The 12,756-nt window shown below is 53.9% G+C and overlaps 1 protein-coding gene and 1 long non-coding RNA gene across 5 annotated transcripts in view; one reads left to right on the top strand and one right to left on the bottom strand.

The window, feature by feature from the left end:
- Positions 1-12,756, bottom strand: part of ARHGAP44 (Rho GTPase activating protein 44) — a 153,563-nt gene that overhangs the window by 16,364 nt on the left and 124,443 nt on the right. For all 4 annotated transcript variants that reach the window (XM_047758821.1, XM_047758820.1, XM_047758823.1 and 1 more), the window contains exons 11-16: positions 11,219-11,330; positions 10,829-10,910; positions 6,933-7,013; positions 3,306-3,419; positions 2,738-2,829; positions 567-747 (exon numbers count right to left, since the gene is read on the bottom strand). In XM_047758821.1, the coding sequence (XP_047614777.1) occupies positions 567-747; positions 2,738-2,829; positions 3,306-3,419; positions 6,933-7,013; positions 10,829-10,910; positions 11,219-11,330 (662 nt within the window). The remainder of the gene's footprint in view (positions 1-566; positions 748-2,737; positions 2,830-3,305; positions 3,420-6,932; positions 7,014-10,828; positions 10,911-11,218; positions 11,331-12,756) is intronic.
- LOC125115075 (uncharacterized) lies at positions 2,947-11,310 on the top strand. The gene is made up of 3 exons (XR_007131977.1): positions 2,947-3,728; positions 3,936-4,157; positions 10,804-11,310. It is a non-coding gene; the product is annotated as an uncharacterized LOC125115075 (long non-coding RNA).

Raw genomic sequence — 12,756 nt, 5'->3', positions numbered from 1 at the left:
CCGTGAGTCTCGTGACAACTGCAACCAAGTTGGTGACCATCATCAAAGAAGGGGAAAGAAGGGCTCTCAGAAGCTTACAAGGATTTTGCCCTTGCTTCAGGGTTTAGATTGTCCCTCTGTTTTGGAGACTGAAACTGGGAATGCTGAATGACACATTATATGCGGTCCTGATGCCAGATTAAAAAAAAAAAATCATCCAAGTAAAACCACTGAAGGTTTGAGAACTGATGCACATTTGTACACGGTAGGTCAAAATAAAGGGTTTAAGTATCTTCTTTTTTTTTTTTTCCAATTCCCCTTGTTCACCTTTCTTTTTTCCTTTTGATGAGAGCTAATCAATACTGATCACAACTGCCAGCTGAGAAGGCTGGACTTACCTCTGGCCCAAAGAGCAGGAAGCAAGTCTAGGACCCCGACTAGCACAGATGGAAGCAGGGAGAGTGAGGGGACAGGCTAATGGCCACGGATCACTGACACCGCTGCCGGTAAGCGCAGCCTTCCTGTCAACCCGTCTCAGCCCTCCCGCCCCCAACCCCCAATGCTGAGAAAGGGACACAAGTTCATACCCATCCTTTTTGTAAAACTCCAGCATCATATTATCCGTGGCAACGCTGAGGGGCCGGCGGGCCTGTTCCGGCTGGCGCCGGTCGGCGGGGTCCATGTCTGGGGAGGGCATCGAGCTGTAGTTGGCATTGTGGTTCACGTGCACCGGACTCCCATAATTGCCCGTGATGTTGAACTCTATCTCTGCAGGGGAGAAAGCATGGGTGTGCACAGGCTGTGGATCAGCCCGGCCCTTCCTGGGCAGCAGGGAGAGGAGCAGAAATGGCTGCTCCTTTATGTGCCACCCTGAAAATCTTGTCCCATGGTTCCATGTTAGCTCATCCACCTTGGACGATATTAATTCATCTTCATAGAATTCATCCTATTAATATATGTGCCCACCTAGCACCTAACAGGACGGGCATTTAATAAAGGCTTTGTAATCACTGAGACGAACTTAGTCAAATAGGAACAGATGGGCACTTTGGGAAAAAGGCAAAACCAACGATCTCAAACTTCATGTTTAAGAGCCAAACACCAGAGCAGATTAGATCCAATCAGGAGAAAGAGCCATGCCCACTCTCAACATGATTTTCTGACACTATTGAAGTGCTAGCCAATGGAATTAGTCACGAAAATAAAATTACTGGCAATGCTACTCTCGATAGACACCAATATGGTCTTTCTGGAAGACCGAGGAGAAAAACAAATTAAAAAGGATTAGAACTGGTAGGAGATTTCACTAAGGTCACTGGCTAACAAACGGATCCCATTTCATCTATTCCTGGTCACAGCCTATTTAGCCACAACAGCGATGAGTCAGCTCAGCCACAGAAGCTATAGACTTATGCCTTCAACTCCTACGTTCTTTGCTTCTTCTTCTTCTTTTTTGGCTGCACCCGTGCCACGCCCAAGTTCAGGATGGGGACTGAATCTGCACCAGAGCAAATGCTGGAGCTTTAACCCACTGAGCCACAAGAGAAGTCCTTTACTTCTTTATCTTGATATCCTGCCATCACACTTGACTTTGATCCTCAACTGAACTCTCATTTCAGAGCTGTCACAGTCAAACTACACAAAGTCAAAAGACAATCAAACTTCTCTGAGGTTAGATCAGCCTTCATTGATTATCACTGACGGACAGAGCCCAGAATTATTAGTATGTTATCCCCACGAGTTATCAGTTTGCTGTTGCACGGCTGAAAGCATACCCCTTAATGTTTAGTTAACACAAAGCGTGGTATCACTTTTTAAAAAGCAAATACTGAATTTCGTGTGAAAACTGCCGTCTCTTCAAAGCTGTCACCAGTGAGCACTGTACCTTTATCCAATGTGCTTCCATGGCTAAGAACACTTCTGCGGCTCCATCTTAGGGAGCCTCATTTTGAACCAGGTACAAAAAAGGATCTCGTTGCCTTTAAGCCCCACCTTCCCATGTTGAGGGTCACTCAAAGGACACAGCCTAGAGTAACAAAAAGATGGCATCCAGGTGACCCCTGAGCCCTGAACAAAACCCCAGGTTCATGACAACTCCAGGTTCAGCCTCTGCATCTGCAGAGCAGAACGTCTCTTTTTATTCTGCTCCTGCTTCTCATGATTCACAGATTTTAAGAAACTCTGGTATAGACGTTAGCCCAATAAAATCCGAGGGCATTTTAGTGCAGGCAGTGGACATCTTCAGGCCAGGACTTCCCCTGGACAGAAACAGGAGAATAAGAAGCTGCCCCGGGAGTTCCCATGTTGCTCGGTTGGTAAAGGACCCAACCTAGCGTCTGTGAGGACGTGGGTTTACATCCTCAAGGCCAAGGTTTGATCTTTGGCCTTGCCCAGTGGGTTAAGGATCCAGCGTTCCCACAAGCTGTGGCGTAGGTTGCAGATGTGGCTTGGCTCTGGCGTTGCTGTGGCTGCGGTGCATGCCGGCAGCTGCAGCTCTGCTTCAGCCGTAGCCTGGGAACCTCCATATGCCACAGGTTTGGCTGTAAGAGGAAAAAAAAAGCTGCTGCCACGCCTCCACCCATGCCTGAGTGACGTGTGTGTGTGTGTGTGTGTGTGTGTGTGTGTGTGTGTGTGTCAAAAGCAAAACAAAACACCCCCCCACCTCTAGCCAGCGGGGTCTGGCTTCAAAGGTTCAGGACTCACAGGGACGCTGCCGCCGCCCGGGAAGCCCTCTCCCGCCCCCGAGGCCGCCACGCACCCCCGGGGAAGAACCAGTCCGCATGCTGGATGATGGGCTCGACGATGCCGACGATCTGCAGGGACACGGTGGTCATCATCTCGGTGATGTTCCTGCAGCACAGGCGGGCGGGCGGGCGGGGGGACGGGCTGAGCGCGGGGCGGAGCCTGCGCGCGGGGGTGGAGCCCGCTCCCCCCCCGCCCCCAGACGGAGCCGCCCCGGAAGTGCTCCCTCCGGGGGCCGCGGGATGGGCCCACAGCAGGAGGCGCGGCTCTCACAAGTGCCAGCCTCCTCCTTCCTCCACCTCTGTGCTCTGCTGGGACAGCCCTCTGTCCCTCTGCGCCCAGCGCTGGGCTGTCAGCTCCCCCCGGGGGCGGGGAGAGACCAGCTCAGCAAAGACCCTCCCTGCAGGCCTGGCTCTCAGACGCCTCACGGGGGGGTGGGGGTGGGGGTGAGACCTGACAATGCTGGGCCTCCTCCTGGGTCTCAGAAAGGAACAGGTGAGACGGAACCTGACCTGACCTAGTGATGAGGCTTGAGACCCCCTCCCGGGCCCTGGCTCCACCCACGCGCCCCTCCCCGCACTCACCCTTCTGCCTGTGGCCACAGCAGGTTGGGTCCCAGCACAATGGCCATGTTACTGGGCGTCATCTTGTTGATGTCTTGATATTCTGAGAGCTTGGATAAGAATTTGATCAAGTACCTGAAAGGCAGTGAGAAGGGCCAGGCTGAATGAGAGCGCGACACCGGCCCTGTCCCCCCAGCGCTGGGTGGACACTTCTCCCTTGCAGCACGTCTGATGGACAGCAAGACTACACGTCCTGCCGTGTAATCAGGACGCGTCATGTGGCAGGACAAGGAACGCTCCAAAGACAGCCTCAGCTCTTGCTGTCTGCTCACATCTGGCCAGAAAAACCCGGCTCCGGCTTTCCTTCAGCCTCGGTAAAGGACGACCTGGAACGTCCCTGCTCTTCTCAAGCCTCTGTCACCTGCCATCCTCCTGTGTGCAGAGGTGAGAAGCGGTGTGGAGGTGGCGTGGGAGGGGACAACTACGTGCCGGGCGTGGGTCCCAGGGGGGCTCACCTCTGTGGGGCTCTGACAGCCAGTGAGGACAAAGTGCAGCCTGGACTGAGCAGGTGGCCCAGCAATTCCACTGCTGGAGAAACATGCCCTCACACACGAGGTGTAGACAGATGCTGACAGCAGCTCTCGTCATCAGAACTGACGGGGAGACCACCCGGATGTCCAGAAGGGGACACGCGGGTGCATCCACCGTGGCGAATCCACACGACGGAACCCTCGGCAGCCCGAAAAGCACGCTACCTTGGGGGTGGCCTCAGAAACACAACATCGCATGAAGGAAGCCAGCCACGGAGAGCCCACGTTTCTGATTCCACCGCGGGAAATGCCAGTGCGGGCAGGGCCACAGAGCGGAACAGAGGTGAGCGTTTGCCAGGGGCTGGGTGGGCACAAGTCGGGGGTGACTGCTACTGGGAACAGGCTTCCTTTTTGGGGTGATGAAATTGTTCTAAAATTAGACAGAGTGACAGGTGCACGACTCCTCAGGTATACACAAGCCCAAGCGACAGCACACTTTAGTAATTTTCGTCTTTTTAGGGCCGCACCCATGACACATGGAGGTTCCCAGGCTTGGGGTCTAACTGGAGCTACAGCCACCGGCCTACGCCACAGCCACGCCAGATGCATGCCGCATCTGCAACCTACACCACAGCTCACGGCAACGCCGGATCCTTAATCCACTGAGCGAGAACAGGGACTGAACCTTCACCTGTGTGGATGCTGGTCAGATTCGTTTCCACTGAACCACAATGGGAACGCCACAACTGCACACTTTAACAGGGAACAATGTATAGGAGCTGGATCTCGATAACGTTATTACTAAAAAAACAACAAAAAACGTGGAGTTCCCGCTGTGGTGCAGTGGGTTAGGAATCCCGGTGCATCAGCTGAGATCACTGCAGAGGCATGAGTTCAATCCCTGCCCCAGAACAGTGGGTTAAAGGATCTGGCATTGCCCCCAGCCGTGCTTAGGTCAAAGCTGCAGCTCAGATTCGATCCATGGCTGGGGAATTTTCATATGCCACAGGTGTGGTCATAAAAAAAGAAACAAAAGAACCAAAAAACTGCAAAGAGTGAGCTCTGCACACACGAGGCACAAAGAGAGCTCAGGAGCCACACTAGAGCCTGCCAGGCTCCGAGGGGGCCCCGGACCCCCTGGACCCATCTCCTCCAGGATCCCGGTTACATGGTCTGCCGATCTAGCCCTGTTTTGTTTGGATCACAGGCAAGTGGCTCCTTCGGGAACTGACAACTTACCTTCTGTCCTTGGAGCAGAAAAGCCCCCCAGTCCCCAAGCTGCCCCTGGGCCACCTCCATCCACAGCCTCTCCAGCCATGTCACACCCTCCAAGAGGCCTCACACATGCCTGCACGAGGACGGGGGCCTGAGTCGAGCAAAATCAGGCCATGGCTGGCCAGGGACCTAGGGCTGTCGTCAGCCACACAGGATGAGGTGTACCAGCCTGGTTCTTATGCTTGGGATTTTCTAAAAACTGTGGTTATACATACACACATACATACGCACACACACGTGTGTGTGTGTGTGTTTACCATAATATATATTATGTATTTATAATGTATATCTTTATTTATTTATTTAGTCTTTTTAGGGCCGCATATCTAAGTTCTCAGGCTAGGAGTCGAATTGGAGCTGTAGTTGCCGGCCTACACCACAGCCACAGCAATGCGAGATCCAAGCCAAGTCTGCCACCTACATCACAGCTCACGGCAACACCGGATCCTTAACCCACTGAGTAAGGCCAGGGGTCAAACCCAGGTCCTCGTGGATACCAGTCGGGTTCGTTACTGCTGAACCACGACGGGAACTCCCAGAACGTCCTTCCTTCTCAAGGCTGACCGTTGCAGTGTGTGTGTGTATATACCCATGTGCCCATCGCTGGACATTCGGGCTGTTTCTGCCTCTTGGCTGTGATGAATACGGCTGCCATGAACACAGGTGTACAAACTCCATCCCCTACTTTCTTTTTACAATTTTTAAAATTTTATGTTCTTTGCTCTTTATTTTATATTGGAGTATAGCTGACGTACAGTGTTGGGTTAGTTTCAGGCGTACACAGAGTGACTCAGCCAGACAGGGACACATATCTGTTCTTTCTCAGATTCTTTTTCCGTATGTTATTAAGAATCTTGAGTAAATTTCCCTGAGCTATACAGTCGGCTCTCGTTGAGTATCCATTTAATATAAAGTAGAGTGTACCTACCAGTCCCAAACGCCTAACTCAACCCTCCCCGCTACCTGCCCTCCGTGGCAACCGTGAGTTTGTTTTTCTGTGTCTGTGAGTCTATTTCTGTTAGATAAATACATCCATTTGGATCATTTTATTAGATTCCACATATAAGTGGTATCACATGAGACTTGTCTTTTTCTGATTCATCTCTAGGTCCATCCATGCTGCTGCAAATGGCAGTATTTCTTTTCTATGCCTGTACAAATGTACAAGGCCCTACTTTCAAACTTTGGGGTACACATCCAGAAGGGGAACTTCTGGCTTATATGGTGAGTCTGTATTTAAATCTTTGAGGATCCGCCATGAGACGTTGCTCCTGGGATTTTTTAACAGGAAAACAGAAATAATCAGGCAGATGGCAGCAGGAACTGAAGCTGAAAATCTGCCTCGAAGGAAACTCTGAGCAGAGGGTGCAGGGCCAGAAGCAAGCTGCACAGGCAGGACAAAGTGATGAGAAAGCAGAAAGTGGGAAGGAGCAGAAGCCCGGGAGGAAAAAGTCCGCAGAGCAGTGGGAAAAGTGAGAGACAGACGCAGGGAGAATCCCTGGTGAGAGGTGGGGACCGAGAACATTCTCTCCCTCCTGCAGACCCGCTCAAGGCCACACCTGCCAAGTCCAGCCGCGGGTCTGGGCAGCTGCTCCCCGCTTTCCGCCGGCACCTAGAGCTTTATAATACACCCGGGTACCTGAAAGCCTGCATTCATCTTTGCTTCCTGCAACTCACAGAATTTAGCTGAATCAGCAAGTCACTAGATGAAAAGAGACTTGCACGTCAGCCACACTTTGGGCACTGTGTGATGCCAGGCCTGCTAGTAACCATGCCTTCTGACCTGGAAACATGTGCTCCAGGTGTAAATAACCCTGACCCCGTGTCCCCAGGGTCCACTTACCGGATGTTGTTGTGATTGGCCCTGGGCAATTTTTCACAAGCATTCCACAGAGCTTGGAGCCTCTTGTCCTGCTCCTGGATACTGAGAAAGGAACAGGAAAAGCCACGGGTTGAGAATCAGTGATGTCTTACCACCATTCATATTGGCCAGTCATCAGACTCTTGGAGGAAAAAAAGAAACCAGCCATTGTCAGCGTCAGCAGGCTCTCACTGACAAGCCTGTGCTACTGTAACAGCACCTCCCCTGCAGGTGTCACACGGCCCGGGTGAAAGTGTGCTGGGGCAGCAGGTGAGGAAGGAGGGCAGAGGCTGCTCTGGAGTGGGCAGGGCTGGGGTGGCTCAGGAGGGCGCCTCTGACACAGAAAGAGGACACCACTTTCCCACCATGGTGGCAGCCGAATGCCCAGTTCCATGGATGATATTTGAGGCACATTGAGCGTCTTGGTATCTGGCACATAAGAGATGCTCAATAAACACCTTTTGAACACGTAAACATTCAGACTCATACGGACATAACAGACAAAAGAAAAAAAAAAAGTGGGAGTTCCCGTCGTGGCTCAGTGGTAACGAACCCAACTAGTATGCGCGAGGATGTGGGTTTGATCCCTGGCCTCGCTCAGTGGGTTAAGGATCCAGAATTGCCAGGTGTTGTGGTGTAGGTCCCAGACTCGGCTCAGATCCGGCGTGGCTGTGGTATAGACCAGCAGCTGCAGCTCTAATTCGACCCCTAGCCTTGGAACTTCCATGTGCTGCGGGGGTGGCCAGGGGTGGGGGGTGGGGGCCTTAAAAAAAAAAGACAAGAAGAAGAAAAGAAATGGAAGGTAACACATCATATTTGCTAACTGGTTGTAATCTGACCAAAACTGGACAAAGAGGGTTTTGCGTCTGGAAGCCCCGAAGACCCCACCTGTGGTCTCGTGCCAGTGACGTGACCTCCGGGACCGTCACCACCCTCACGTGTAAAATGGACCTAAGGCAAGAACTGCGCCCACAGACCCAGTGCGCGCAGCTCAAGGAGCATCTGTGCAGGTGCCAAGCAGAGCAGCTGGCCCATCGGAAGCCCTCGGTCCAATCAGCCGTCCCAGCTGCCACCGCCCCCTCCTGTGCCAGCAGCCGAGGCGTCTCCTGAGGCAGCGAGCCCGCATCCTTTCCCGCTCCTCGATCCTTCCCAAGGGGAGAGGCAGACGCTGCCAGGGCCTTTCCTCCAGTACAAATCAGCACGCACGAGCGGAGGGCCTTCCGTGGCTCAAGGGCCGTGGGCAGGGCTGGGAAGCAGGATGCCACCGGAGGCGGCTGTCCCCCCAACCCTGAACACACACAGCCTCGAACCCGAGATCAGTCTGCTGCCCAGCAGGAGCACCAGGGATGGGGCAGACCCCGGCCACCAGCTGCTGGACATCAGGTCTTCCGGAAGGAAGGCCCTCCGAGGTCATCAGGAGGTTTGGGGAACCAGTCGCATTGGGGGGGACGGCTGGTGCCAAGCAGAGGGAACGTCCATCTGAGGAAGGTCCCTGGTCTGGCGGGTCCTCCTGCCCGCTCGCAGGCACGGCTCTGGCATGGGAGTGACTTGCAAAGACCCGCCCTCTGAGTCCCAGGCCATCTGGCCCTGTCCTGGCGGATCCCTAACTGCTGTTCTCACCGCTTCCCTGGCGCCCCCTCTGACTCCTGGATGTCCCAGCCCCTGGCAGACCCGGTCGTGCCCTGCAGAGTTTGCCAGAAACGCAATTCCCTGTTAGGGTGACGGTGGCTCTTTGGGGAGACTAGGTTTCGCCAAAGACCAATGGTTATCGACACAATAGGCTTGGGGGCTTTGAAACGAAGAGCCCAGACCAATTAAATCCGACTCCCGGGAGAGAGGTCCAGGCACTGGTGTCTTTTAAAGCTTCCCAGGATGCACGCAGAGGGCTGGAGGCGGCTGCCTGGGCAAGAGGACTTTCTTTAGAGACTGTGGCCTCAAAGGCAGCCACCGAATCACCAGAGTCTTTAGGAACAATGTGCTTCTCCTCCAGGGGCAGCAAGAGGCCTCGGCTTTTCCTCGGTTCCAAGACCTGAGCTCCTGAGGCATCGGGCTCTTTCCTGTTTCCTTCTGGGGCCCAGCTTTGCGAGTGATGGGGGAGCGCGTCTCCCAGGTCCTGGAGCACCACGCCCTCTCCTTCTCCAGCTTGGTGTCACCAAAGTCACTTACAACGGCCAGGAAACAAGAGGGGCAGTTTCCATCCAAAGCTCTGTGCCCCTCCATCGTCACCCCCAGGGCCCCAGTGTCGTTCTAGAGAGAGGCTGTGGTGAAGCACGAGGGCTCTGGAGCCAGACCCCTGGGCTTCCAAGCCTCATCCTGTCATTTCTTCCACAGCACGTGCCTGCCCTGATCACCTGCCCTCAACTTCCTCATCTGTAATACGGGCAAAACAGCACAGCCCCCTGCACAGGGCTGTTGTGCAGATGAAATGAGTTGAAGACATATAATGAGCTTAGACAACGGCAAGACTCTAAGAGACACTCAACAAACGCTGTCGCCTATAATTACTGCCATCACTGTGAAAGCCCAAACGTGCTTTTTTTTTTTGGCCATGCCCATGGCATGCCGAAGGTCCTGGGTCCGGGATCAAACCCAGTGATAAGGCTAGATCCTTAACCCGCCAGGCCAGCAGGGAATTCCCAACTCCCTTTGTACAATGAGAGGTAGATAGACACCCAGACAGCCTTTGCAATCCGCTTCCCCTCTGTCCTGCCTGGGCTGAATGCCAGCGGTATGCAAGGGGAGCAGGGCCAGCTGTCCCGAACTCTGTGCACACCCGCCTGGCTTCCCCTCCGGGCCAGGTGGGTTCTCGGGCAGCCCCGGTTCTTCCAGAAGCAGAGACACCCTCCAGCATGCTTCCGGAGCAGCCAGGCAGACTGCCTTTCATGACTCAATCCCATAAGCAAAAATCACCCTTTGATGGGCACCCAGCTCAGTCCTGCTCCTTCCCGTATCACCCTCATCGCCACCCACGCTCTCTGGTGCTGAGTCTCCTATGTCCTCACAAGCCGTATCTGCGCAGCCAGTGAAATCAGATCCCTCCCAGGCATGAAAGACAGCACTTATTTGTGGCCTGAGAAGATACACAAAGCAATCAGCGTCATGTATCCATCAGGAAGGAAGCTGGAAATCAAAAGGAAGCCACGTTTCAGAGCCACACAGGTGACCGCTCTGCTGGGCACCAGCCCCGCCGGGGGCCATAGCCTTCTCTGCAGACACAACAACCAGAGTCTGGGCCTTGTTCTTCCCCCGGCCCTGCCCGGCAGAGACCCCTCCCCGAGGCTTGTCTTCAGAAGGGTGCCCACTGTGCTTTTATGTTAATTATCCATGACTGGTTGTTGATATGTTTTAACTCTTACAGATGAGGATAAAGAGCCCTGTGGCTACAGCTCTGTCCTGCTCTTTTCTCCAGAAAGCGTCACTACCCCCCCCCCCCACCGCCAGTGAGAGCCCTTCCAGAACCTTCTTTTGTGCCTTTACACATAGACAGAAGCCCTCCTAAAACTGTACCGCTTTGAGTGTGCTGGATGATTTTTTTTTCTTTTGCTGTGTGCCTGTTCACCTGTTCTACGTCCCTCAAAAATAAATCCTCCCATCCTTCCACATTAGCCAGACGAGTTCCACCCATTTCTGCGGTGCTGGGGGCCACGTCCCAGCGCAGGGATACCGCGGCTCGTTGGTCGTGCCTGCCACCCCCGCAAGGAAAACAGCGCCATCAAGACTCTTGCACGCACCCCCCCAGGCACAGGGACAGGTGTTTCCCCACGAGGTACCCCAGGCGGTGGACCTGCTGGATCACGGGGGGCAGTGCTTCCGTAACGTCACTAGGTACCTCCGAACCCACCCCGACCCGCAGGACGCTCCAGACCGGCTGGACTCACTTGGAAGCCTGGATCCACTCGTCATAGAGTTCAAAGGTCATCAGAGGCTCTGGCAGCTCCCGGAGGTAAGATTTCAAAGCTCCTGGATGTGAAAGACGTACGTGCTGTGAGCCACTGTGACATGCCAGGGACATTCTCCAGCCGGCGCCACCCACTGGGGCCACAGCCGGGGACGGTTCCCTGACCCGGCCGCCACGTGACTGGATCCGAGGCCGTGGGTGAGGATGGCAGCCCCCCCCCCCACGCTTCCCCCGCCACCCCTCTGCCTGGCACGTGGGGGAGGGGGAGGCCTTTCTCGGGGCCCCATCACCCGGTCTCCATGACTCGTGGCCGCAAGGCCTCCGTGTCTGCACCTCCCCCGGCCCCCCGGCCCTCCCGCCGCGGGCGCACCTGCGATGGCGTGCGGGTCTGCCGAGTACTCCTGCACGTCCAGCACGCAGCAGTCCAGCGCCGCCTTCAGCTTCTTCAGCTTGGACGCCGACGGGGCCACTCGGAAGAGGCCCTGCCGACAGGACAGAGGGTCACTGGACAGCCTGCACCTCAAAGGCACAAAAGCAAAGCCAACAGACAAGACAGGCAGTCTGCCCACCGTTCCCTCCATAACCCCCCAGGGGGGAGCCTCCTGTCACCGCGTCCACACTGTGGCAGCCTCTTTTCTAAATGTCTCCTCTTTTATTATTATTATTATTGGCCGCACCTGTGGCCTGCAGAATTTCCCAGGCCAGGGTTGAACCCGAGCCACAGACCTGACAGTGCTGGGTCCTTTAATCACTGGGCCACCAGGGACCTCCCAAAATGTCTCTTCGTGAGCAATCTGACTGCAGGACCCAGGCCTCATCCACGCTGTGTCCCCAGAGCCTAGTAGGGTGACTCGGTGTTCTGGTTGAGTATTTGTTGGATAAATGAACCCTGGGCACATCCACTTCCTGCTCTTGTGTACTTAAGCCACAGTGTGGAAAAATAAAACGTTAATTCCAAAAGATGCACACACCCCAGTGTTCACAGCAGTGCTGTTTACAACTGCCACGACGTAGGAGCCACCTAAGGGTCCCTCCCCAGGGGAATGGAGAAAGAGGTGGTGTATGGGCACGATGGGATATTACTACGTACACAAGAAGGACATTTTGCCATTTGCAGCAACATGGAGGGCCTTATGCTTAAGTGAAATAAGTCAGGCAGAGAAAGACAAGCAGTGTATGATGTTATCTATATGTGGAAGCTAAAAAATACAAAAACCCAGTGAAAATAACAAACACTAGTGATTTCCAGTGGGGAGAAGGAAGGGGGACGGGACCACATCGGGGTAGGAGAGGGGGAGAGACCAACTATGAGGTGGAAAAAGCTAGAAGGATATATTCACACTACAGGGGAAAAGAGGCAATTTTATAACACCCGTAAGTGGAGTATAACCTTGAAAACCCATGAATCACTGTGTTGCACACCTGGAGCTCACGCATGTAATGTACAGCAACTACACAGACATTCTTTAAAAAGACGTATTTTGGAGAAGAATCTGAGACCTGGTCAGAATTGGAGGGCAGGACAAGAATGCAGAAAAAAGGTCTACCATGATGAGTGCATGTGTGTGTGTCTGTGTGTATATGTGAGTCCCTGGGTCTGTGTGTCTGTGTCTTTGTGTGCGTCTATGTGTGTGTGTCTGTTTCACTGTGTATCTGTGTCAGCAACTTTGTGTGTCTGTGTGTCTTTGTGTATGTATGTCTGCATCTCTGTGGGTCTGTGCATGCATGTGTCTGTGTGTGTGTCTGTGTCGTAGGGTATACATGTGTTTGTGTCTGTGTCTCTGGGTGTGTGTGTATATGTGTGTCTGTGTGTCTTTGCGTATGTCTCTGTGTTTGTGTCGTGTGTGTATGTACATCTGCATCTTTTTGTGTGTCTCTGTATGTGGGTGTGTGTGTATCTCGGGGTCT

Source organism: Phacochoerus africanus, chromosome 14 (genome assembly GCF_016906955.1).
Source record: "Phacochoerus africanus isolate WHEZ1 chromosome 14, ROS_Pafr_v1, whole genome shotgun sequence".
Taxonomy (NCBI): Eukaryota; Metazoa; Chordata; class Mammalia; order Artiodactyla; family Suidae; genus Phacochoerus; species Phacochoerus africanus.
This window is presented reverse-complemented; position numbering and strand designations above follow the sequence as displayed.